The sequence below is a fragment of the Microdochium trichocladiopsis genome (genome assembly GCF_020744255.1).
Source record: "Microdochium trichocladiopsis strain MPI-CAGE-CH-0230 chromosome Unknown B0I36scaffold_21, whole genome shotgun sequence".
NCBI lineage: Eukaryota > Fungi > Ascomycota > Sordariomycetes > Xylariales > Microdochiaceae > Microdochium > Microdochium trichocladiopsis.
Genome location: NW_025763564.1, coordinates 169,485 through 196,239, shown reverse-complemented (window position 1 = coordinate 196,239; position 26,755 = coordinate 169,485). Strand labels below are relative to the sequence as shown.

The window sequence follows — 26,755 nt, the reverse complement described above, 5'->3', positions numbered from 1 at the left end:
CGCACGGCTTTATCCCCAATCCACACCCTGCATGTTGTCGGAGCTGAAAACTCACGCCATAAATAATGGTCTGATAGAATGTGCAAAAACAACATATTGCTTGGCTAGCAAATTCCGCCAGCAGCTGAACTTAATACTGCATTCCAGATGAGCTGCCTTATGTGCTTAAGGGCTCCAGGTTATATAAAGCCCTCTGTTGATCCTGTAGTTCGTGTTCCTAATCACTCCCAAAAAGTATAAAACTGGATGTCGCTCGCGTCTTAGGTATGTCCAAGCCTACCCATTAGAGAGTTAAGCCAATTAAGTATTTGACTTCAGAAAGCAATCATGATCCGAATTCAAGAATTTGAGGGGATGCAATACTCCCGCGATGGCACTCCAGCTGAGATACAGGACTACACCTACTTCAACCAGCAGTATGCGACCTCAACTCACGAGGAGGATCACAACATGCATCCAAATCTCATCGTTCAACCTAGACGAGATGAAGACGTCGTTAAGGCTGTGATCTGGGCTAGAGATAACAAAATTGCTATCGCTATCAAGAGCGGCGGTCACCAATACAGCGGCGCGTCGTCTACCGGTGGCAGCAACATTCAGATCGATCTTAGCAACACGTACAAGGACCTGATGGTTATAAATCCCCGCGGCCCCATTGACCAAGATAGAGCACTGGTGTACGTCGGCGTCAGCAATCAACTCAAGGACTTCAATGCATATCTCAAGCACAACCAATTGTTCGTCCCGCACGGAGATTGTGCTTACGTATGTATAGGTGGACATGGCCAAACTGGTGGTTATGGCCAACTCGGCCGTGGCTTTGGCCTTTTAGGCGATCACATCAGAGTCATTCGCATGGTCTGCCATGACGGTGTGATTCGAGACATCTCTAAAGAGAACGATGCCGAGCTTTTCTACGCCATACTCGGAGGCAGTCCAGGTAATTTTGGCGTCATCTCACACTATACCGTCGAGGTGTTTCAGGCCAAGAGCTACATGGGGACTTTCACCGGCCCAAACGGATTCAAGGGGCCGCATGGCATCAAAGGACTCTGGATCTACTCCCCCAAAATCCTCAAAAACCTTCTTACTGCCGTCGCAGAAATGGCCGACAACGAAGAGGTCCCGCGAGGCTTTGACCTCACTGTTAACGTCCTCAGCACCGAGTTTCCAATCGCGATGCTATTCCCCACACTGAATAATGGTGGTCTTTGGGAACACATCCAAAACAAGATCAAGAACACGCTTGCAGATGAATTCCTCGAGTGGCTCAATGGTCGCTTCCCTGCCGTCATCGTGGTCTACGCCCAATGGTGCCCGACTAGCAAAGACGACAAGTATGACGAGAGTGTTGATCAATGGTTCAACAAGTTCCGGGCCCTCAAGGGTTTCTTCGAAAATGAGACTCTCATCATCGACGAATTCGAAGAGGACATGTCCCAGATGACTGGAAGATGGATCATCCCCAAGCGGCGAGAGTTTGATCTCCCTTACGTCAAGCGCACCCACTGTACCAACTCGAAGACTCTAGAAAAAGACGGCTGGGTCGACTCTCTGATTGATCGCATCGACTTGATCTATAACCCGCACCAGTTGCTCGATAACAACCCACGGGACAAGGAGTACGAGGTCTACACCCATTGCAAACTTGTAATGCAGGCCCAATGCTTTGGAGGCGCCAATTCGCGTTTCTATTTAAACAAGGATAACGGCACATCCTACAGCTGGAGGGACACGTCGGTCGTCCTGACACTAGACTGTTTTCATGAAGTGGGTGACAAGTATAGGGAGTATGCCGAAAAGTGGCAGGCTAAAAATGACGCTATTATGGCTGGTCCCTCTAGCCCGTTTAGTAAGCAGGACAGACGTCTGCTCTGGGGCTCTTATGGTAACTGGGACTTGGGGGAGCAGGAGGTTTGGAAATGTTATTATGAGGATGAGGACAAGTACCATAGACTGGGTAGGGCAAGGGCCAAGGCTGATCCTAGCGGTGTTTTCACTGCAAACCCTTTTGCTGTTTCGGCTATTGTACAAGGACACTTGTAATTTAGATTAATCTGTTAAGTGGTATATAATACCCAGTCCACTATTCCATGGAGCACCATCAACCTACATAACTTGTAAGTGCGAATTGGGACGGTAGCCAGGGCGACGACCGTAACGAGCTTTCAAGAAACCAGAGTGACAGGCGACTGTGATGTCATTGACCGAGTAGGGAGTAAGTAACGAGTTGTGACCCAACTCAGCCCAACTCGCAATCACACGTCGACATAGACTCCTGCTCACCCGAGGACTCCCAGGGCCCCCGTTCTTGTCCATATCTCCAGCAGAAATAAACGCAGTAGGCAATACCTGCACGACTTCTGGATGCGCACCGGCAACAACACCTTCATCGAGACGCACTAAACCACCATGGTCAGCGTCCTCGCTTACGCCTCCACGCGTGCCCTGGACCTGGCGATGCAGCTGTACGGTGCGGCCCAGGGGAAGCTCGGCATCCCCCTCATCGGCGAGAAGTCGCAGCCCTTTGGGCCCTCGCAGACCGTCTCGATGATCCTTGCGTGGGAGCGCATGGCCGAGATCTCCGACTACATGAACGACAGGCGCGCGGCCTCAGCCTACCACACGCAGGCCCGCCTTTCGCGCGACACGATCGACAGGCTGCTCTGGAACCACACGGCCCAGTACTACGCCGGCGCCCCGGCCTTCGACGGCATCGACATTGCCGACGCGGGCAACATCCTGCTCGGCCAGATCGGCAACCCCGAGCGCCGCACCAAGACGGTCGCCAGCGTCGAGCAGCTGCGCATTCCCTCGGGCTACCTCAACGGCACCCGCTTCAAGGACACGGTCGCCGTGGCCAACCCGTACATGCTCAGCTTCATCCTCGAGGGCTTCGCCATCGAGAACCAGACCGCCCTTACGCAGGACTTGCTCGACCATACCTGGAGCCCTATGGTGCGTCGAGATGTCAACTACACGGGCGCCTACTGGGAATACGTAGTAAGTTTACCCTAGTAACTCTGTGGGACTCCATTTCCCTTGTCTACATTCTTTGGTCCTATCTCTCCTCTCGATTCTCCTTCCACGAAAACTCCTCTCCTTTTTATTAGGCTACGACCACTGACATACACATCTTGCTACAAATCCTAGAATACAGACGGTAGCGCTCTAGGTCTCGGCCTCTTCGACGCCGGCAGCCACTTCTAGGGCTCGTACCCGACTGCGTTCCTCACTACGTCCTCGGCGTTAAGCCGACCACGCCTAGCTATAAGACCTTTACCTTCCGGCCGATGAAGGACTTCGAGTCCGAGTGGGTTTACGGCCGCGTGCCGACCCCGGCCGTTAACACCCTCGTAGCCCCAGGCTACGAGTCCGGCGGCAATAGTAGTACCAAGTGCGCGCTCGAGCTAACGCCGCCCGCCGAGCTCGAGGGCACGATTATCGTGCCGTTTGACGGCGACTTTTCTATCAATAGCGGGGCCGCACAGAACGGCCAGGTCACTATCAAGAGCGGCGAGACTGTTAAGATCTATCAATTGTAATTGGCGTGAGAGCACGTCGCGCAAGACAGCGGACATGCGATAAAAGGAGCGAGAATCCACGGATAGGACAGGGTCCTTCTTTGGACCATAAAAGTAGTCGATTAATCTAGACCCCGGGTGTCTACATACCACGATTTCAACAAGATTACATAGGTTAACGTACGTTATCAGTGAGTGGCCCATATCAGCGAGTGGCCCACCCTCATACTACCCTAGAACAACCCGCCTCAATTGCAACACATCAACACTAACAACCAACTATTATTACATCGGAAGCAGCTGGATCTGATGCTTCTACAGCCTCCTGGCAAGTGCGTATATTATGGCCAGGCTTGCCGCACACACCACAGCAGCGAACCCTCGAAGGGCCCCCCCTTGTACCACTACCATCCAGCTGCGTTTCTTGTACTCCCTCCCCACCCACGGCCCCCTGGCCTAGTGCCTCCTGTGCACCCTGTATAGTAAGTGATCCTCTAAGCTGCACACGTGTTCTTTTGGCTCTCCGGCGCTTGCTTAGTGCCTCGTTGGCCTTGCGGAGTGAAGCGTTCGCTGACTCGAGGATGGCCACCCGGTGCATCACAGCCATTGTACCCTTGGTAAGCTGGTCAACAGCAGCTAACATCGAAGTCGGGGAGCTGTTTTGATGGCTGGTAATTAGAGTCTTGATGAGCGTTGACTGCGAGTTGGCTTCTCGGGGGTTATGGGGTGTCTGGAAGCCCAAGGTTGTATAGTGCTAGGCCGTGAGGTCGGGGGTGTCGGTGTACGAAGCTTAACATCTAGCTTAGAGAGCACCCTGTCTGGGTCGTACGGTACAAGGCCAGCACCTGCAAAGCCACCCTGTATATTCTTCTCTGTTATAGAGGCAAAGAAGGCCTCGCGAAAGGAACAGAGGAACTCGAGCTTGCTCATATGGTTGATGTGCATGCGCATTAAGTCCTCGACTTGGCGACCGTACGCCCGCTTCAGTGGCCCAAAGCAGCCAATATCGAGTGGCTGGAGGAGGTGGGATGAATGTGGAGGCATGCAGAGCGTGATGATATTGTTCTGCTGGCAATGGAGCTCGAACTCGGTCGAGTGGTGGCTCTCGTGGCCGTCGAGGATCAATAACCGGTATTTGCCTTTCGTACGAGGTGCTGTATGGAAGTCGAAGTGCTTGATCCAATCTAGGCCTGCCGCATTAGTAGTCCAACCATTATCGGTGGTTGCGATGCGCCAGTCGGCCGGGAGGTTGCACTCGGTATACCAGTTGGCGAGGTGGTACTGTGCGGCCAAGATGATGAAGGGGGGGATGGCCCAGCCGAGGGCATTGACTCCCTGGATCACCGTTGCCCATTCACGGTTGCCAGGCTGGGCCAGCTTTGCCTTGCTACGGCCATCCGAGGTCGTAACTACCATACCCGCGAAGATGATGCCCATCATGAACCCAGTCTCCTCGAAGTTGTAGATATCGTCATCCACAATACCGTACTTGGCCTTGACGTTCCGAACAAGGGCAAACCACTCGCCAATGACCTTTGGATCCTCACACTTGGCCCTCTGGTAGTCGTATCTACGCGTATAACGCGTACGGAGCTCTGGCTGGCGTTTGACAAATCGATGGGCCCAGAGTTGACCGACAGGAGGCGCGTCGCGTACGCGTAGCAGTTGGTTGGCCATATCTTCCACACCACACAATCTAGGTGGAAAAGCTCGCGTAGATAGCTCAACAATATATTGAACAATAGCTTCTTCTTCTGACTGAGTAAGCTTCTTCGACTTGGGCATACTGTCGCATCGTGCAGGCTTGCCGTCGCGTCGGCGCCCTAGAGTCTTACGGGCGACCCCGTAAATCTCAGCAGCGGCTCGCACGCTTAGATTTTTGTCGTTTTGAAGAGCCCCGAGGGCCAAGATTATCTGGGCTTCCTTTGAAGTAGATGGCATATTGGGTGACTGAGAAAATTAGGTGTTGAGAGCGAAGGTGTCGCGTCGCGTAGAAAGTGGGCCACTCGCTGATATGGGCCACTCACTGATAATGTACGTTAAGCAGCGAAATCGCAGTCTGGAGAACGGACTGGCTCTAATGAAGTGTATCAGCTTGCTGCGAAGCGTGTCAGCCCATCAATCCGGCACGAAAGCACTGTGCAGCAGCCCGGATTAACACAATCACGCAAGGCTTAGTCAACAAGAATGAAGGCAGAGAGGGCATCCATAACCGGCAGTGGCTTTCTAATGGGGATGCGGTGTCTTTTGTCGCCGCCACGACATCTGCACAGACTGCGACCGAGCTACAACAGGTACTTGGTCCTGCATGATATTCCGATTAGTGGTACTAATGAATGGTCTAGCACGAGTTTCTTAAGAAGTTCGGGCGAGAAGGCGCATTGTGGGACTGCGGCTCCTTGCTTGTTCTAATAGCTGTTAGCCAGGTACAGGCTCACCCACGAGAGTATAGCCTTAAAAACTAAGTATTTCTTTACGAGGCTCGTGTTAGTCGCATCTCCAAAAACGGAGCCATGTGTAACAAAGGAGATGAAGAGCCGGAAATAGCATAAGGCCGACATGAGAGACTGTATATATGTACTAAGTTAATGCATTATTGGGTCATCCCGGTCAGCAATTGGAAATTGATCCTCAGACAGCTTGCGTTACGCCTGCTGGTTCGAAACGACGATATGGAGTTGAACACTATCAAGTCTTATAAAGATACTGTAGTCGCCCTGCTCGGCGAGCCGTACCCTTCGGAGACATCGCCATCCGCTGAGGGAACCCCATTCGGTCTCCATCAGTCCCTATTGTCCTTTAACACGGTCGCTGCCTGCTTTCCTTTCTTAGAATCATCATCGCAGCGAGGACAGCAGAAAGGTCCACCAAAGAGCCACCAAGCTAGGAACGGTGATGCCCAGCCTAGCACGAATGCTGGTGATAATGGCCGGTAGAAATCCTTCGCTTGTTAAGTGATGAGCCTCTGCTCGAAGACTTGTCATTTCAAAAACTCTCAATTGCAGTGAGCAAGCCGGGAAATCACCATGTACACAGTAGCACCTAATACTGAGAGTTGTTAGCAGCATCTAAGCGACCGAATTTACTGTGCGATCTAAGCCTTTATTAAGTCCTAGTAGAGTCCTATTACACGTCTCTTGTATCGTCTGTTCCTGCTTCCGACCTCACGGCTTTGCATACTTGCAATGCAAACTTATCGATCGTCAAGGTCGGAGCTAGGAGCTGCTTGAATGGGAAGTCTAGTCCGTACTCGTTAAAGATCCACTTGCGCAGCTCTGCGCCGATCATGCTGTCCAAACCATATGAAGCTATGGATTTACTTTGAGTGTCGATAACTCGCACGTCTAGCTCGAGCAAACGTGACAGTTTGGCGGCGAAGTGTTCCTTGACAGTCAGAACAGATTCTGAAAGCGACTGCGCCCCACGGATGGTCTCGAGTATGGTCAGCCTAGAATGACTGTCTGCCAGCGCTTTGGGGCCAGTGCCCAGAACATGTGCACAGTGGATAGTGTGCATGATGCTACTGAAGCGGGCATCATGCTGCCAGAATACATCCTCGCCCACTTCGTCGAGACAGTGACGGAGTCTGGCGGGATCGAGCCCAGGGATTATTTGGTTAGCTCCAGAGCTCAGTGCGACCTCGAACGCCTCGAGAAGCTGCTCCTCATCAATACCATACACCCCCGTGCGCGTCAGCAATTGCTCAAGCTTCGTGTTCTCGGCTACCACACCGATACCGAGAACCATAGGCAGGATGATCGAGACGGGCGCTCGTGCTGCTCTTGGCCTCTGTTTATCGTGAGTGCGGTCAATAGCTTCGTGCGATCCGCGCCTGGCTAGGGCATCAAGGAAGCCGTTAGCAGCAGCGTAGTTGCTCTGTCCTGGCATGCCCAAGAGACCAGATATTGAGCTCGTCATGAGAAAAAAGTCAAGCTGCGCTGAGTTTGGGGCCTTGGAAAGTACGGACTGCAGATTCAAGACGCCATCTATCTTGGGCGCCGCTGCAGTCTGCCAATCTGTGAAAGTCATTGATTGGAACAGGACATCCTATATGAAGATCAGTCTTGCAAGTCGCAGAACGCACAACACTACTACTCTTGAATCAGAAACTCGCAGTACTTACTCTTAGCACCATTGCTGCATGGATGACACCACCAATCGGATGTTCAGAAGGGACGAGCTTCACTGCAGCCTCAACGTCTGCGTAGACCGTGACATCTCCTCGAACTACAGTCACAGATGACCCCAGGGCTTCAATATCTCGGATAAGCCTCCCAGCAGCAGGGCTGCGTGCCCCCGTTCGAGAGAGAAAGACAAACCGACGAGCACCCCTCTGCATCATCCACGTAGTGAGGCTGCGTCCCAGCCCGCCGAGACAGCCAACAAGCAGGTAGGAGGCGTCCTGGCTGAAAGATACGCGAGGGCGAGTAGCACATGGGATGATCTGCAGTGGCTTCTGTGGCGACCGGTAGCGAACAACAGTCTTCGGTGTGCCGTGGCTTTCCGAGTGCGAGGCCACAGCGTGGTTGATGTCTGCGACATCAACCACGCGAATCGGGAAGGGGAGCCCCTTGTTCTGTGAGATTTCGCTCATACTGCGGTTGGCTGATGCGAGCACTCGAGGCAACAAGCTCGCGATGATCTCTTTCCGCGCATGGTACAACTCAATCAGATCAAACGCGGCGTAAATTGCGCCACGGTTGAACGGCGTTGTGTCAAGACCAGCGCGCGTTGAAATATCCTTTGTTCCAGAGTCGATGAAGCGGCCGGAGGGTGCAATCTGCCGCCATGCCTCGGCGGCCATGCCCGTGTTGATACTGCTGCCCCCACTGAAGACGATATCTGCGCCGTGGCCGTTGGTGAGCTCCGTGAGGCGCTGAAAGATGCTCTCGAGCTGTTCGGATGCATGGTACTTGATGATGCATCTGGGATCCCGTACAGCAATGTCTGAAGGAAGGTCTTCCGTGTCAAGGCTCTGCAGGACTATGGGCCGGGCACCGTGCTGGAGTGCTACACGGACTGCAGCAGCACCACTCGGCCCGGTGTTGTCCAGAATCAGGACGACATCTCCGGCCTTGATCCGGCCTAGCTCTTCGAGGCCATAGATGGCATTAGCGAACGGCAGTAGAGATGCCACGAGCCCTTGCATCTTGCTTTCTGTGCCGTTTCCAACCTTGTGGACGAGACTCGTATGTGTTTGCTGAAACGTCGAGAATTTCGCGGCGCTGAACCCAACGACTGTGTCACCTGGCCTCAACCCCTCCACATCAGAACCAACTCCGACGACGACGCCGCCCATTTCATAGCTGAACTTGCTGGCATAAGTAGACCCGTTGATAGCTAGGACTCCTTCCCTTGAGAGACCACTGATATGCACGTGGACTTCCACATGGTCTGGTCGGATCGGCTGAGTGGCATCTTGGTCATGGGAACAGTCCACGAACTTGAGTTCTCCTTGTGACACCAATTTGCCACTTAACCTGCGGTTTTTGATTGTCAGAAGCGTGGTTTCGGGCTCTGGTGCGCTGGCACAGGCTTTGTTCACATGCTTGTTGCCGATGAGACGACTGATGTACATCCTGCCGTCGTCGTGAACAGCAAACTCCTGATCACGACGGCCACTTGTGTCAGCTGGTTCGCTCATAGCGGCGTATAGAGACTTCTGCTGCAGGTTAGCTATGCGCAGGATCCCCTTGACCATGACTTCGTCGCTGAGATCAGGATGTAGGTCCAGCGTTTCGAAGTCGAGAGGACATAGCTCTGCCCTGGCACACCGGGCAAGTCCCTGGACGAGAGCAAACTCCGGCTTGCAAGCCACAATCGCGCCACCTGCAGATATCCAGAGCAGAGACGAACTGAGTGTGACGATTTTCTGTACAGCAGCAAATTCCGCCTCTACCATGGTGTGAAGCAAGGATGTGCCTTCGAGGTCGGCGAGTAAGATGACCTGCCCGATATCTTTAGAATGCAGGACCATAGGGGCTGCCAGAAGCCTGCACGTCTCAACCACGAAGCCTTGTTCACGGAGGACATGTTGGGTCAGTCTGAAAACTCGGGGGATAATGCTCCGATATACCAGGAGAACGGTTTTGGACTGTGGCGCGGCGAGACCTGAAGCCTGCGGGGCTTTGATGTGGTAGATCGTCTGGTCTTCAAGATGAATGACATCAAACCCAGACGGCCGTGCCTCTTCTATTGCGGCCGTAGCGATGACCCCCGGACTACCAAGATTGTTCATCAGCGATGGCGGAATACTTGAAAGTGAGTCGGCTACAATCAGTCCGGGCGGATTCAAAGGCTGCTGGGAACTTGCTGGCGCATCGTATCTCAGGGACCCGTTCTCTACGACTTGTACGTTGGCGAAACGAAATCCTTCAAGAGTTTGTACAGCTTCAGACTCAGCCTCGTGGTCCACGAGTACAGTGTAATTGGCGAGCGGATGTCTCTCCAGAGTGTGACGTGCAAACCGGAAACCAACTTCGACAATATGACAGCCTGGATCCTTGAACAGTGCCAACTCTGCTAGGTGAACGGCCGAACTGAGAAGACGCGCGCCCTTCTGGTCCCCTTGGTCTTCCGACAGGCTTTCGAGCAGGGCGTCGAGGTCAAGGTTCCACGTTACTGCGCCATACGGCTGTGTGATCCCGTTCAGCGGGTCAACTGAGCTGTTCTTTTGCGGCAGAGCGGCTTCGTAGCTTGTCGTCCCTGCATTGACAATATCGAGGACAAGTTGTCCATCGGAGGCGGTCATCTGGGCACTGACTTTGAACGATCGAGCTCCTCGCTCTGTGGTCCACGCATATCCACAACTAGTCCCAGCTTCTAGTTGAGATTTTGTGGGAGGGTAGAGAGCTATTTCTTCGAAGTATGTTGGCACAACTCCGTAAGTCATCGCGCGGGTTCGGCCAGCATGAATGGCTGCTATGCATAACTGCAGAATGGAGTCGACACACGCGGGGTGCAAGGCATAGCGGGACTCTCCAAGCTCTCTATCCACGCATCGCTTGATTGAAGTCGTGCAGCTAGCAGCATGTTGCCGACCATCGAAGCGGATGTCGTCCATGTCCTGGAATGTCGGGCCGTAGTCGAATCCGACTTCGCGGAGCGCCTTGTTCCACGCTCGGCCGCTCGCTCGCTGTGGGAAATCCGGGATTCGTCGAGGTTGTTTTCTAAAGCTTCTATCGTCACCGGCTGTTCTTGTGACAAGACGAATCCTGCCAGTCACATGCTGCGAGACTATGCCGCGATGATTGCTGGCGACGGAAACATCATAGCTCGTCGACGACACACTGAATTCGAAAAAGCCATTGTCGGTCCTGCCCGCCGCTGGCCACAGGCTGAGTCGCACCTCGACACCGTCGTCCGCTTCTGGGACCGCAAGGGCGGTATGGATTTTCACATCACGCAAGATGTAACCGTCTATCACACCTTCCGTGGCAGTGTACCCGAGCTCATGCATCTGCGTCAGGGCTTCGATGGCCATTGACAAGTATCCTGCCGCAGGGAATATATACTCACCCCCTAGGCGATGATGCCTGAGCCAGGGGAGGTCTTGAAGCCGCAGCAAATTGCGCCACGTTGGCTCCAATGGGGATGAACCGACAATTTGCTGGCCAAGAAGATCATGACGAGGGAAAGCAGGCTGCCGGTGCTCGCGACTTAGGGGGCTCTCGGCCCACAAAATTCGTTCGTAGTTCCACTGGTATGGCGGGAGATCGACAATCGTTCGACCCTGACCACAGGAGCCAGGCTGACAATCATAAGTACTGTATGCTCGTACAATTTTGGCTCTGTTGAGCGTGTTGTAGTTACGCAGAATGAGCTCGCCAGCTACCTGGAGCAGCCTGACAGCACCGTTTTCGTTCCGTAGTAATGTCGGGAGATAATCAGCTTTTTTGTGACCCACGTGAGTTTGGATCTGTCTGATGAAACCGGACAAGGCCGAGTGAGGCCCGATCTCCAACATTAAATCGACGTCCGAATATTTCGCAGTTGTTAACAACTTCTGGATGGCCTGGTCGAAGCGAACCGGACTTTGCAGATTCTTGCTCCAGTATGTCCCGTCAAGAACAGTGTCCTTGGCTAACAGGCTACTCGTGACGGACGATATCATAGACACGCCACTTCCTCGTTGGAAGTTCATCCACCCCGCCTCATCAGCGGTCGATGCATGAGCCCAGTCGGCTCTAGCTTGGCCGATGAGTTCCTCATACTTGCTAGCCACATCGGCCATGTGACGTGAGTGATAAGCCTTGCCACCAGTGCTGACCATACGGGTGAAGACTCCGTCGACGTCTAGCCGACCCTTTACGGCCTGGATAGCGTCCAGATCACCGCTGAGAGTCACGCTGGTCGGGGAATTGTAGCATGCTACTTCGACCTCCATCATCTGGGGACTGCTGAGGTATTGCTCCGTCAAGGTCTCGGCGCCTATGCCCACCGCCAGCATTGCGCCGTTAGCGCGAACATCCCGGGCGACTTGACCGCGATAGAAGGCAGCCGTGATGGCCTCTCTGGCCGTGAGGAGCCCGGCGGTATAAGCTGCCGCGATCTCCCCAGAAGAGTGTCCTACAGTGACCGCGGGGTGCACGCCCCAATCATCTAGGAGTTGGACCAGCGCGACTTGTACAGCGGTCGTAAGGGGTTGAGCGAACTCAGCTGAAGCGATAGGCGAAGTGGAAGCTTCCTCGAGTAATAATTCCTCGAGCTTCCAGCCGGGCCTATCCCGCAGGCCTTGAAGTACGTTGTCCAGCACCCGAATCGAGCGAGCAAACACAGAGCTGTACTTGATGAGTTCGGCACCCACTAAATCACAAGATAGGACGCATTAGCCTCGTTAAATCTAGCGTTGGGGGTGAAACATGGCCGAGTAATTCTAGTGCTCGACTTACTTCGTGGCCACTGTGCTCCCTGACCTGTGAACACAAAGCCCACTTTCCTGCACGGCTGACTTGTACCGCCGAATACAAACGACTCTGTAGCAGTCGTAGAATCTGAGCTGAGAATCTCACCCAGGGTCCGCTGGCTAGCTACTAGATACGCGTTACTTCCCAGGTTGGTCCGCCTCGTAGTGAGCGTATGCGAGAGATCAAGAAGGCTGTAGCGGTCTAGCACTTTGGCGTGAGCCGCAATGTTGCGCTGCAAGGTCGCCGTATCATGTGCTGAAAAGGGCAACAGAAATAGGCGGTCATGGTCGATGACGTGCCGAGAACACTTCTTTGCTGTCGTGCTCTTGGGATCGAGAAATTGCTGTGTTGTTATCTCACTACCGACAGTGTGATGCTGGCAATAGTACGTATAGCTGGCAGATCTCTCTGTACTACCGCCCAGCTGAGGGACGATGGAGTCGGCGCCTTCAATAATAACATGGGCATTGGTCCCACCATATCCCGAAGCGTTGACCGAAATCCGCCGGACAGGAAGATGAGCAGGGAATGGCAGAGGTTCTGTCGGTACTCGCACTTGCCACTCGTTCCACTTGATGGCCTTGCTTGGCTTGGCCACGCCATAAGTTGGCGGGATGATACCGCGTTCAACAGCCAAGACAGCCTTGATCAAAGAGGAGAGACCGCTTGCAGCCTCACTGTGGCCGACATTGGGCTTGACGGATCCGATCAGCAGGGGCTCGTCGCATATGTTCCGGTTCGTGTTCAGCGCTATAGATATCGCCTCTGCTTCGAGAGGGTCGCCAACTGGTGTGCCGGTCCCGTGACACTCGACATAGCCTGTCAGACGGGCATCGAGATTGCCCCCTCTCCGATAGGCTTCCATCATCACTGCAGCCTGACCCTCACAGCTGGGCTGGCTGATGCTCACAGCAGTTGTTCGACCATTAGCATTGACGGCGCTGCTCCTGATGACGCCCCTGATGGGATCACCATCACGAATGGCATCGCTCAACCGTTTGATGTACACCGCACCGACAGCCTCAGCGCGTCCGTAGCCGTCAGCACTGTCGTCAAAAGTGTGACATGTCGATGTGGCAGACAGCACGCCGATCTTTGCGGTGTTCATGTGCTGATCTGCTGCGATGATCATGTTCGTCCCGCCGACAATGGCCGCCTCGCATTCGCCATTGCGGAGCGCGTTGCAAGCATTATGCAGAGCATACAGCGACGAAGAACAGGCAGTGTTACACATCATGCTAGGTCCTTTCAGATTGAAGACGTGGCTGATGCGGTTGCTGATCATGCCAGGATCGACGGCCGTTGCGGCGACGCTGTGCCGAAAGGAGGGCTCACGAAACGCCATCTGCTGCCAGTCTGCGGTAAAGCTGGCTGCGTATACTCCGGTACGAGTTCCTGAGATGGCCTCAAGCGTGATGCCACCAGCCTCGAGAGCTTCATAGACAACCTCCAGTACTAGGTACAACAAGCAGGAAGGTCAGCTACTCCTTTGAGGTTGCGATTCTCTGGGGTCCTTTGTGTAATTGCACACTGGCTTACATTTGCGCTGTTGAGGATCCATCCACCTAGCCTCGATAGGGGTGATGCCGAAGAAAGCCGGGTCAAAGCCTGTGAGATCTTCCTCAAGGAAGTAGCCGCCCAAGACGTTGAAACTACCTGGTCGACTGTTGTTCTTGTGATAGTGGGCATCAATGTTGAACCTGGATGAGGGCACTCGCGGAGTATGGCCGGTTCTCTTTTTCATCATTAGATCCCAAAAGTCACCAGCAGATCCAACCTCGCCAGGCAGTTGACATGCTAAAGGACTAAATGTTAGCAGGTTCATAGTGCGTATTGTTCCCATACTGACCCATTCCAACCACGGCGATCGGCTCGAGTTGCTCGTGCAACGGCTTCTCTGAATAACGAGGAAATGACATTGCCGGATACTCCTCGTCAGCGACTCGAATCATAGGCACACAACGATTCGCATTGTCGCATTGATCGTCAGATACGGAAGAAGCACAAATCGGGGTCGTTGCTACGCCAGACATAAGAACAGGATAGTTCGGTGCATGAGCTCAGTTGAATTAGTGGACGGAAAGAGCATCTACTCGAGCGAAGCTACCACGATGGTGAAATACTCTACTTCGTACCTGCAGCCGGCGACTATCCCCCGCTGTACTGCTCCAGAATCGACGTAACAGATAGTCCTCAGCCTGCCAACCTCCACTTCGGTCCGAAACGCGAGGCAGGCAACCGTGTCTGTACCACTCCCATTGCTAGATCCAAATTTGGCTGCCATCAGAGGCAGGGGGCACCTGAGAGTGGATCACAGCACCACCACGGGAATTAGAGGGAAGCCCCGCCACTCCGTCAGTGGGGTTGGGGTCCCTGGGGGCGTGGGACCGAGGGGGCGTGCTTTGTGAGGCTGCTTGGACCCCCCGAGCCCTACGATGAGATTGTCGCTCGTCCCTTGAGGTACCTTACTCAGCCAAGAGGAGCCCGTCTCACAAGCAGAGACGCGTTATGCTTCACCATCGTGACACCCATCTCCAACATGACCGTACTGCAATCGCATGTCGGATGCATTCTACAAGCTGTTAACGTCCACAAGCCCTGTCGCACCCATGCCGGAAATGAGTCTAAATCCTAGATGAAAAGCAGCGATACTAGTCTCGTGCCAGCACAAAACCCCATTAGTTGTCTGCAATAGAGACCGCGCTTTGATGATGCTAGCACACGTCAACCAGAGGGCACGTACAACATGCACACATTAAGATGAACGTTAGGACGAGAGCTAACAAGAGATAGCCCGCTGTAAGTTGCCTATGTGGTCGGCGCCCACACTGATGTTGCCAGAAACGATGCGTTGTGCAATATAATGGCAAAGCTTGAATGCCAGCTTCAACTGGCCACGCACATTGGGATAGGTCTTCGCTCCTAACTTCCAGACCCAGCAGACCGTCTCCAAAGGCATTCGAGCTTGGAAACCCTTTATAGGTGTAGCATCGTTGGAGGTCACCGTTGTGCGCAGGCGGTAAATCCATGGGCAAGAACTTTGAAACAACAGAGCGAGAAGCGTGACGTACTTGTGCGAAGTATTTAAACACTCGGATCATGCATCCAATATTGCTTGCGACGACTATGCCTTCTGGAGATCGGGCATCGTCTGCATACTGTATAGTAGCACTTGGTTCGCTACGACCACAACGGTCTGTGCACGGGCATTTACCTGTAGGTGGTGTACATAGCGACGAGAAAGGCGCGGGATCGTGACACAGGGCATTTGTTTTAGGGTTGGGGGTAATGCAGAGCACTGTGGATCTAGGAGTGTCGTCAATACGCACTATGCATGCGCCAGAAGTAGAGACGAGGGACTTATCCTTGATCAAACAAGTGAGGTTGGATATTGTATAGTAATGACCACTGGATGTGTCCGGCTTTCGAAGTTACTGTAGTGGCTGTTTTCGCACGAATCAGCCAGGTGTGGCGTGCTATGGCGTGTTGCCTCTTAATAGTCCACGTCAGAAATAGACAGTATTCCAAGCAGCAGATGGCCTTCATAATGAGGTCGTTCGGTATACGTCTCCTTTCAGAATTACCTTCCGGCCCTTTCGTTAAGGGGGTGGATGCGGCCAGATTTCATGTATAATAACTCCCGGAAGACGTCCACTCTCTCTTCAGTTGAGACTTTATGCATGAATAAAGCTGAAACTTGATTATCGTCCTAGATGCGATCCACTCTGTGGTACAGCAGACTCCCCGTGCTTCGTTCTCTAGATTTGCATGCTACTCATAGCCTTTATGAGCTTCTCGATGGATGCATGCCCGCTCATGGTAGTGTCCTTGTTGTGCCCTTAGTCATCGCCATCTGAGACTGGACTCTTGCTGTCCATATTCTCATTACACGATTCGAGTTGTATGTATGCATCCGCTAGCAGATCCACGGAGAGAACGCGCTCAGGGTCGTCCTCGGCATAAATGTGAGCTTCAACAGCAACGACATGCTCGAGAATCTCGATCGCCTCCTTGATCCGTCGGTCGTTGAGGTATGCCCTCGCAAGCTCATGCTCCGATGTCAGCCGAGAATAATCCTTCTCGTCCAGTGTCTCCCTCCATATCGCTACCACATGCTCGAACATCTCGATTGCCTCCTTGATCCGTCGGTCGTTGAGGTATGCACCCGCAAGCGCGTGCTCCGATGCCAGTCGAGAATGATCCTTCTCGTCCAGTGTCTCCCTCCATATCGCTACCACAGGCTCGAACATCTCGATCGCCTCCTTAATCCGTCGGTCGTCCAGGTATGCACCCGCAAGCGCGTGCTCCGATGTCAGCCGAGAATAATCCTTCTCGTCCAGTGTCTCTCTCCGTATCGATACTATATGCTCGAGCATCTCGATCGCCTCCTTGACCCGTCGGTCGTCGAGGTATGCCTTCGCAAGCATATGCTCCGATGCCAGTCGAGAATGATCTTTCTCGTCCAGTGTCTCCCTCCATATCGCTACCACATGCTCGAACATCTCGATTGCCTCCTTGATCCGTCGGTCGTCCAGGTATGCACCCGCAAGCGAGTGCTCCGATGCCAGTCGAGAATGATCATTCTCGTCCAGTGTCTCCCTCCGTATCGCTACCACATGCTCGAACATCTCGATTGCCTCCTTGATCCGTCGGTCGTTGAGGTATGCCCTCGCAAGCTCGTGCTCCGATGTCAGCCGAGAATCATCCCTCTCGTCCAGTGTCTCTCTCCGTATCGATACTATATGCTCGAGCATCTCGATCGCCTCCTTGATCCGTCGGTCGTTGAGGTATGCGCTCGCGAGCCAACTTTCTATGTGCTCCTTTGATAGCCTTTCCCCTGTATTGCCATTTTTCCCCCAGCGCCACATGTCTTCAAAGCATCGTATTGCTTCTTTAAACCGTCGGTCGATATGCATACATCTCCCAACATGAAACACAAGCTCATATCGGTGTTCTGTTTCCGAAGCCTGAGTGTCATGAAGAAGCCGCATTGCGTGTGGCATACACTGCCGCCACCGCTTACGGTTCTCATGATCGCTTGGAGGAAATATATCGTTGAAGCGACGAATAGCATCATACGCCACCCGTTCATGTCGATCCTGTTTCTTAATCCATTCCCGCGTGGCCATATGCACAAGACTGTGCATATCGAATATATCGTTGTCTCCTCGCCGAGCAAGAAACGAGTAGCCGCAGAGGATGCCGATCGCCCATTCGTTCTCCTCTGACTCAGACCCGGGCATGATCCATTGTGGTATCGCCTTCGGCTCGATACATGCCGTAAACGAGAGCAGATCGACCGCAACTGGATCGGACTTCAGAATCTGTTCAAATGAAACAATCCATGTTGTGGCTATAGCGTTATGCGAGTTCCGATATCTTGTGCTGTCGCGGAATTCTCGACCTAAGAGCCGGACGGCATCTTTCTCGGCCCCACGTAGTAACCTTAGGTATTTACGGATTGGTACCTTGGTCTGATTGAGATATGCTGCTGCCTGGGTGATTGCGAGTGGAAGATAAGTCAGTTGGATAAGGAGATCTTCCAGTAGTGCTTCGTCCTGGGGTGTCTGTCCCTGCGTGAGAGACTTCTGGAGAAGTAGTATTGCCTCGTTCGAGTCCATTTCCTCAACGTCGACTATCTTGGACTGTGCAAACTGCACAGCAACATATCTCGATCGCGTCGTCAACAGGATTAATCCGTTCTCGCCCTCAGGAAGGTACTCCTCAACACCAGCCTTGTCGTCAGATCCGAAGAATAGCTCCTGGTCGTCAGCATTATCAACCACGAACAGCCAGTTGCCGCCTTTGTCCGAGCTCAGATATTGGCGAACTAGTTCCTTGATATCTTCGTCGTCGGTCTGCTTCTGGACTCCTAGCTTCCTGGCTATCTCGACGTACGCCTGTTCTACGCTGCCATGACTCAGGACTGGTACCCAGAAGATAGAACAGTCGGGCTGCCTAGCTTTGATATCGTAAGCAAACCGTAGCGCAATCTGCGTCTTGCCGATGCCACCTAGACCGACCAGTGCCATTCGTCGGGTTTCTGCTCGCGTGAAGAATGCTTGACTTAATGTTTCCAAGACGGTATTCCGACCAGTGAAGCGGGCGTTCTGAGGAAGCTGGATATAGTAACATGGAAGAGCAGATTCTGCCAATAGTTAGTAGTGTTCTAATTAGAGAGATACCAGCCTTTTGTAGCACTTACCGTTTGATCTCATAGCCCTTGTAGTGCCATCTGTACTACTTGTACTTTTAGCAGGAGGTATCTCCCTCAGCACGGCTTTCGCATACGCAGCCGCCATCGCCGCTGCGTACGGCTGCCACTCTTTGTTTTTCTGCTGGTCGCCATAGTCGCACACCCCCCGGATGACTCCTACGGGTATTCGGTTCATCGTCCCTGCCGCCTCCATCTCGAGGCCAATAACCCCGTACTTGTCCCTGAGCTCGTTCCGTCTCTGTGCATTTTTCAATAGCTTATCTCCCGATCCGATCGGCCCGTACCATACTCGTGTACGGGCTGAGTCTGGTCGTTGGACTCGTTCGACGAGTTCGTCCGGTCTGCCCTCGTTTGCCGAGTAGAGCCTGTCGCGGTCTTGCCCAGGGTCCGTGAAGGTGCCGTTAGCGTGCTCCCGGTCACGGATCTTCTCGTAGTAGGGAAGGAAGATCGCGGCATCGTTTGGTGCTTGGATTTTGATCCTCCCGATTGCCGACCGCACTATCGGCTTCGTCGTGGTCAAGACGTGTCCGTACCGTAGGGGTTGAAATCCGTCGTCGGTCTCTTTGCCGAGATCGTACGCGATGATCCCGGCTCTCTCGCCCTCAGGGAGACTGACCAGCACATCGCCGAGGCGGATATCGCGTGGTGGGTTACAGGATAGGTCTGGCAGTCCCGCCGCGACGCCAACCAGTAGTCCAAACCAGTGATGGGGAAAGCACTTGAGAATCTGGCTTGCGAGTGCTGCCGCCGACCCTGTGCCATACTCCTGGCCAGCTGGGAAAGTCGCTATGACGACATTGTGGCCGCACATGCTACCCGCGTGTAACACGTACTCATCGCCATGATCCACTGCAAATCGGCCTTGGTGTGGCTCGTCGAGCATATATAAGGCGGCCTTGGCTTCGATCTCGAGGGGTGCAATCCAGACGACAGCATAGTCCTTGGGGTCGAGGATAGCTGCGGGATCACCCTGTGATGTCGCCATCCCGTCTAGTCGAGAATGAGGTGGCTTTTAGCGCGTAGTTGACTCCCGTCCAGCGTCCGTGCTGACGATTACCTCTGGAAGGTGCCCGACCACAGCGCTGTGCAGCCTTGGATCCGCTTTGCAATCCTGCCCGAAAGTGGGGTGGGGTCCTCTTTACCCCGCTTCAACACCACTGAAGACAACCATTCAACGATCCTAGTTCCACGATGAGCCTTTCACCTCCGCAAAAGCGTTCGGCACCATCTACATTGCTGCTGCCTTCGAGGGATCTTCCAACCTCTGGTCCTGGGCCGCAATAGGAATTGTCCGGAGTCTCTGCGCCGCATGATGATTTGTGTGAGGATTACTTCCTGATAAGCATATGTAGAATAGACACTCACTATCAAAGTATCCTGTACTGTATAAACAGACACAAATTGGCCTTTGATGCTAAGTTATGTGTTATGTTTGCCACCTCATACTTTGCTGTCAGCTTACGAAGGGTATGGCGAAGATTGGCCGATGATTCGCGATGACCACCACTGCAGATGGGGCGACGAAGAAACAGCAACTGCTGCATGTCATGTTGAAATCCACTTTTGGAGGGTACTTGTTATGGGACAGTCTGCACAGTGTGCGCCATAATGCGCCACAGCTTATGGTCCGTGCGGGAACATCAACTAAAGTCTGAAAAGCGGACACAGTTCGCGGTCACTACTGTAGACACTTACGTCATTGATTTAAGCTGAATTTGCTTGGCCCCGGGCCCGAATCAGCCTCGGGTAAGCTAACAGCGTCAATACGTTCATGTGTAGCTTAACAAACCAGATTTGGGGGATCCTTGTTATAAACCAAAGATGTCGCATTGGGCAACGATCAGTACCCTTACCTCCTCTCTGTTCTATCACTACTGTATAGTCCACTAGCTTTCGCAGGCGCACCCAGCACAAGATACCGAAACATAACTGCGCGTTGACCCTCGGCGGCGATGCCCTAGCATGACGTTGTCTCTGGTCACTATCCAAGAAGCGCACGATGCCTCACTCGAGGTTCAACACAACAACGAGCCCGAAAAACTCTGTGGGGAAAGACTCCAAGGCGATGAGATATGTGGACACCCTGAAACGCCCAGAAAAGCCTATGGACGTTCGAGTTATCGTGATGAGCGCAAGCAGGTATTTAGCGAGCCTTTCTTCCAGACAACTTTAGCCCTGAGTGCGCTGGAGTTGAGAATTTGAGCAGACCTGCTGATCGCGTCTTCGGTATAGATCTGGAACGCTCGCGACTTATCGAGCTCTTAACAAATTGGGGTTCGAAGCGTACCACAACCATAAAAGCTTTGCTTATGGAGCATCCCACATGAAGATGTTCAATGAAGCTCTTCAGGCTGCCTGGCACGAGAACACGGAAGCCTATCATCGACCCGAGTTCGATAAGTGGTTCCAGGGATATGATGTAAGTTCTTTGTTGCCTTCTCAGGAAAGCGTGCTACTTAGGCATACACCTGCAAGTCTCTGACAATCATCGCGTTTTTTCGGTTCTGTCATCAGGCTCTGGTCGAATTGCCGTCGTACTTTCCAGAAGAAATCGTTCAAGCCTATCCTGGTGCGAAATATATTTTAGTCGAGCGTGATCCAACTGCCTGGGCGCGCAGCGTTATGAACAGCATTGTCCGTATGGCAGACGATGTTAACAAGATGCCCATCAGAACACTCAAGCACTTCGATGAAACCATGAAGATGCTTTGCATCAATGCACGCCTTATTGGCGGACACTTCTCCGGCGGCCATTTCACAAGGCAAGGCGGCCTTGAAGCTTGTGAGACATGGTATCGTGGTTAGTAAGTTCCTCCGAGCATCCTTCTAACCGTGCAAGGCTTGACACCGATGAGAAACAATGACGGCATTCTTCTCACTTATGAGGGCATTGACTGACAGAACCTCAACCGCGCGAATCGATAGTTTGCTGCGTGTCAAGAAGTTGGTACCAGCCGAACAGCTCCTGGTCCTCCGGCTCGAAGACGGACTCGATTGGCATTCTATTTGCCCCTTTTTGCAACTACCTCTCCCACAAGAGCCGTGGCCGGAGAAGAATACATGTGAGCAATTCCACACTTTGGTGCAGGAGCTCATGACGCCACTGGTGAAGCGAGCTCTTGTAAGGGCGATAACGTATGCTCTTTTGTTGGCTGTGATCGTATATAGCACAGTATTATCGGCCATATCTTGGTGGTGCACAGTTCAAAGCACCCTCGATACGAGGGATCTCTAATCATAGTCATAGATAGTTGTCAGATTATGTAGACAGTCAGGAGAATTCCAATAAAGTATTTGTCTTTTCAATTGTTTAACATTTCTCTCCGCTAGGTCCTGTTTCACCGACTGGCCGAGCTGAGGACGCTTGTCGGAAACGTCATTCAGTAGTCTTGTGTCCACTAGACCCAGCCCTTGTACGGCAATCTCTACGAGGAGTCGTGCGTACGAATATGTACGGTATAAGGCTGGTATCTAGCCCGAGCCCGGTATTGAGACCTAATTTCGGCGGAGGTACGGCGTAAAAGGTGCTATTCTATAGCGGGCTCGGGAGAAGGATGAGACGCTGCAAGGCATATTTGAATGCGCGGAGCCTTTTCACGGATCTTACCACACGCAGGCTAACACTGTAAAGCAGCCCTTAGCACATTATCGAGCGGGCGCGAATGACCTTGAGTATCTTCTTTAGCGTCAGAAGACCTTGCGCCTAGTATAACTATATGAGTCTGTATCTATTATTCCTCAGTATACCGAGGCACTCATCATAGCCTAGTAACGGTCACCCGTACATCGGGTTGACGATCACGACGCGGCGACTTGAAAGCTGGACGAGGTCGGGTAGATTTCTCATAAAGCTTTTTGTGGCGTCTTAAACTAGTGACAGACGCGCTGTGGCTTGACTCCTGGTGTGGGTGGTATGAGGCAGTGCCTGGGTCGGTAATCTCCGATGGGTGGCGTCGTCGGAGCCCCATGCGCGCGGCAAGCATCATATGTTACGGGTTGGTATCCTTAGTGAACTTGCCGGGGGCACAAGTGTCGACGTCGAGCAGTTGCATGGCTCAGCGAGTAAAAGTCTTGCGGCTATTGATGCCGACAGTCCGTGGTTGGCCAATGCAAGAAGCTCTGATATAAGTTGACGGGTGTCGGGTGCCTGCCATACCCCGCAGAGGTGTTCGTTGCATCTGGGCGGGATCCGACGTGGATTTCACCTCGACTCCTGGTAAAGCGCGATCGTGAATGCCTCCCATCTTGAAATTGAGACACTCGGAAGAGTGCTAGCAGGCCAAGGAGCGGTCTTCATTCGGCAACACCATAATGGTGGCCAGTCTGCGGCAAAACCCACGTGTCGCACATGGAACTAGAAATATTCAGAGCCCACCGTGCTCACACGGCCGTGACTGTAGTTTTCAGTATTTGTGTGTAAACAGCCAGGAAAGAAATCGAGCGCTACTAAATCATTATTTGGCCCGGTCAACCCCGAAGTCTTCGCACTCCTTCTCTGTCCACTCCCACAGCTTCGCCGCGAGCGCCTCATCTTCTGTAAGCGGAGACCCCTTGCCTGTCTTGCCGATGGGCTCGTAGTAAGTGCCAGATACGACGTCCTTTGAAACCGAGGCCCAGAGCTGATTCAGGGCGCCCGTAGGAATGTCTACGCCGGTGAAGAAGAGCAGCATTGTCATAGCAAGCCATCCGACCCAACTATTTTCCCTCGTCGTAGTGGAGAGGTTGGTGTTGACGACGCCGGGATGGACCGAGGACACTGTGAGAGTGGGATACCGCCGGGCAAGCTCCTTGGCGAAGAGTACATTCGCAAGCTTACTCTGCCCGTACCGGGCCCAGCCGCCCATCTCGGCGGCCGAGGTCTTGAGCGTGTCAAAGTGAATGCCATTAACTGGCGCTACAGAGTGGGCAGCTGAGGAGAGGACAGTAATACGGGCGGTACTGTGTTGATCGGCTGTCTTGAGGAGCAGCGGCAGTAATAGCTTAGTAAGCATTGCGTGGCCCATGTGGTTGGTGCCAAACTGGATTTCGTAGCCATCCTTCGTAGTTGCTGGTGGGACGTTCATAATACCCGCGTTGAGTAGGAGGATGTCAAGTCGATCCGAGCTATCGAGAACCTTATAGGCCGACACACGGACGGACGAGAGGGATGCAAGGTCCATCTCAACGAGCTTGATGCTGACACTGGGTACTTCAGCTTCAATCTCGTCGACCGTCTCCTGAGCCTTAGTCGTGTTCCGAGCCCCGAGCCAGATCGTCTTTGGCTTATGTTTAGCAAGCTCGAGGATCGACTGCTTGCCCAGACCGGTATTACCGCCCGTTACCAGGATCACTTTGTCCTTGAGAGTAGGGATGTCGCGTTTGGTGTCAAAGGTGACACCCTTGCTGCCCGATGCACCCATTATGTCGAGAACCGTGCTACGGCGTTGGCAGATGCGATGTTTGTCTAGTCGGTGTCATCCGAGAAGAAGATACAGGTGTTAAGAAAGGGCCCTTGGTTGTTGGTGAACTGATTTTCATCCAATGCTGGCAGAGTTATATACTGTAGGGTCCTGGCATTGCCGAGCAAATAGCGTTCTGGCCGTGCGTCTTTGAGGTTCGAGCACTCAAGTTTTCCAAACTCTCCGGGGACGCACGGGCAGACCTTCCCCCGATAACCGGGGTTTCCGTGAGGACATGGGTCTTTAGTCGCCGAGGGCGCGGTCAGAGTCCCCCCGACACCCCGGGGTTTCCGTGCGGACATGGGATTTGGATCAGGGCTAGCGTAATCATGCCAAATCGAGCCTATGAGGTGATGTACAGGTCATTTAATCCTGTGATTTAAGTTCACTAACGCTTGCCCGGTCTTTCACTCGGTAATTATCGCTTTGTCTCAGACTCTGCATCGAGTCTCGATCACATGTCGACTCCTTGGCTAGCTAAGTGCTCCGCATCGGATAAGGGCCGTGTGTCACGATCCGATCTCCGGGGTCAACCGTCTGATCGGCGCGGTGGGGTTTATGTTCTGAATAAGGCAGGTAGCAGCCTCACACAATACTGACTCCGTGCTTGTCGTGTTCTCGAGGGGTTGTCGTTCGTGTCTCTTGCGAGATATCACACTTGGATTAATTGAGTGACTAGGTCAAGTGACGGGTAAGAGTGATACTTAGATTGATCACTGAAGTGCAAAGGTAATGACTGTCTACAAGGAGATCCTCCTGTCTCTATATATCCTTCGCCCTTCATCGGGTTTCCATAGGGATGTGTTCCTGTATCCCTGGATATGCTTGGATAGGTTGCGATCCAGCATATCCTCGATATGTGTGGATATGTTGCGATCCAACATATCCTCTTGCTGACATAATGAGATGCTTACATAACCAGGGGTGTGCCTGCCCCGCGTGCATGACCTGCCCTTGTCCTTGGCCCGATCTTGCGACCTGTTGGTCGGGTTGTCACATAGGTGTCCTAGGCGTCTTAGGTATTATTACCTTACTATATAGTAGCGAGCCCTTTAGTAGTTCGCTTTCGTCTACTATAAAGTATATATAACAACCTGACCAACAGGGGAACTATTTGGGGCTGAGGTAACAAATAGGCCTAGCACAAATAAGGCCGTAGGATTAGGCTAGGGATAAGGGCGGACCTACGAAGGCTAGCGGGGAACACCTTATATAAGCACCCTACCTTATATTAGTAGCCGACGAAGAGCGGTCGCACTACGACCGTTACCTATCGGACTTGCGACGACGAGCTGTCTATTACGATCCTACCCCCGGGGTCAACCGAATAGCAGGGCGCTAGGGTTACTGTTCTATAAGATAGGTAAAGCCCGTGCGATAACAACTAACACTCTACTATCGTTCTCTCTTTTGGGTTATCGTATCTCTTAGAAGAGATACCAGTCTCGGTAATAGAGTAATGTCACGATCCGATCTCCGGGGTCAACCGTCTGATCGGCGCGGTGGGGTTTATGTTCTGAATAAGGCAGGTAGCGACCTCATGCAATACTGACTCCGTGCTTCTCGTGTTCTCGAGGGGGTTGTCGTTCGTGTCTCTTGCGAGATATCACACTCGGATCAATTGAGTGACTAGGTCAAGTGAAGGGTGAGGGTGATACTTAGATTGATCGCTGAAGTACAAAGGTAATGACTGTCTACAAGGAGATCCTCCTGGTGCTATATATCCTTTGTCCTTCATCGTGGTTCCCTGGATCACTTGGTTTCCTCGTGATCCTGGATCGTCTTGGATCCTTGGTGATCCTCGGTGATCCTGGATCGTCTTGGATCTGTGGTGATCCCAGCGATCCACTTCCGTCTGGCTGACATAATGGGATGCTTATGTAACCAGGGGTGTGCTGCCCCGCGTGCATGACCTGCCCTTGTCCCTGGCCCGATCTTGCGACCTGTTGGTCGGGTCGTCACATTATCCCCCTTCCCCCCTTGACGCTGTCCTCAGCGTCCTAGTACAAAAGTGAGTGGATGCCCCTGCCCGTGCGTTTTGCCTTTTGTTCCTTATGGCTCATCATGTCAGGTCGAATTGAGAAATCGAAATCGCGCGTGCCGCCCGCCAAAAAGACTTTGGAGCGTCATTTACTCCTGGCTACGGTTCTTCAGTCGTCCGTCGAGATGCCTTCGTGCTCGTATTGCGAAGGTCGGGGGATTGCCTCCTGCGAGGTTTCCCCGACGGATTCTTCTCGCTGCGCGGAGTGCGTTCGCCTGGGTCGTTCCCGTTGCGACGTGTTGGGGGTTGGTCCCGAGGAGCTTCGCAAGATTTCCCTCACGCACCAGAGGCTTGACGACGAGCTCCAGGCTGCTGAAGAGGAGCAGCTGGCTGCCGCTGTGAGGGTGCAGCGGTTGCGAAAACAGAAAAAGTTGTGGTTTGAGAAGATGATGCGCGCGGTGCGTCGTGGAATCGATAGTTTGGAGGAGCTGGAACGGGTTGAGAGGGAGGAGGCCGAGGAGGCCTCTCGTCGTTCCTCCGAGGAGTTGATTTCGGCCGAGTTTATGGCCGACTGGGATGCCGTGTACGCCGACGTTCCTCTGGAGCCTTCGGTGTTGGCTGAGTTTGGGCTGGTGTCGCCGGCCGCCGAGGGCGCTCGTGCCCAAGCGCCTGAGCCGCCGCGGGCCGCA

The 26,755-nt window shown here is 53.2% G+C and overlaps 4 protein-coding genes across 4 annotated transcripts; 2 read left to right on the top strand and 2 right to left on the bottom strand.

The window, feature by feature from the left end:
- Nucleotides 1–234: 234 nt before the first annotated feature.
- On the top strand, nt 235–2,046 carry B0I36DRAFT_300756 (uncharacterized protein; the record flags this gene model as incomplete). Its single annotated transcript, XM_046152036.1, has 2 exons — nt 235–264; nt 319–2,046. Exon 2 carries the CDS (start codon nt 328–330, stop codon nt 2,044–2,046), a length of 1,719 nt encoding a protein of 572 aa, XP_046003761.1. The 5' UTR covers nt 235–264; nt 319–327.
- Nucleotides 2,047–6,650: 4,604 nt separating this feature from the next.
- On the bottom strand, nt 6,651–14,463 carry B0I36DRAFT_404489 (uncharacterized protein; the record flags this gene model as incomplete). The annotated part of the gene is made up of 7 exons (XM_046161777.1): nt 6,651–7,571; nt 7,648–9,713; nt 9,780–12,329; nt 12,416–12,737; nt 12,798–13,885; nt 13,970–14,227; nt 14,280–14,463. 7 exons carry the CDS (start codon nt 14,461–14,463, stop codon nt 6,651–6,653), a joined length of 7,389 nt encoding a protein of 2,462 aa, XP_046003760.1.
- A 1,806-nt stretch (nt 14,464–16,269) lies between these two features.
- Nucleotides 16,270–19,694, bottom strand: B0I36DRAFT_300755 (uncharacterized protein; the record flags this gene model as incomplete). The annotated part of the gene is made up of 2 exons (XM_046152035.1): nt 18,636–19,694; nt 16,270–18,578 (listed from the first exon to the last, which is right to left on the bottom strand). The coding sequence occupies exons 1-2, from the start codon at nt 19,630–19,632 to the stop codon at nt 16,270–16,272; spliced, it is 3,306 nt and encodes a 1,101-aa protein (XP_046003759.1). The 5' UTR covers nt 19,633–19,694.
- Nucleotides 19,695–20,712: 1,018 nt separating this feature from the next.
- On the top strand, nt 20,713–22,034 carry B0I36DRAFT_378699 (P-loop containing nucleoside triphosphate hydrolase protein; the record flags this gene model as incomplete). Its single annotated transcript, XM_046160727.1, has 5 exons — nt 20,713–20,786; nt 20,880–21,066; nt 21,162–21,439; nt 21,534–21,807; nt 21,978–22,034. The coding sequence occupies 5 exons, from the start codon at nt 20,713–20,715 to the stop codon at nt 22,032–22,034; spliced, it is 870 nt and encodes a 289-aa protein (XP_046003758.1).
- Nucleotides 22,035–26,755: the final 4,721 nt, after the last annotated feature.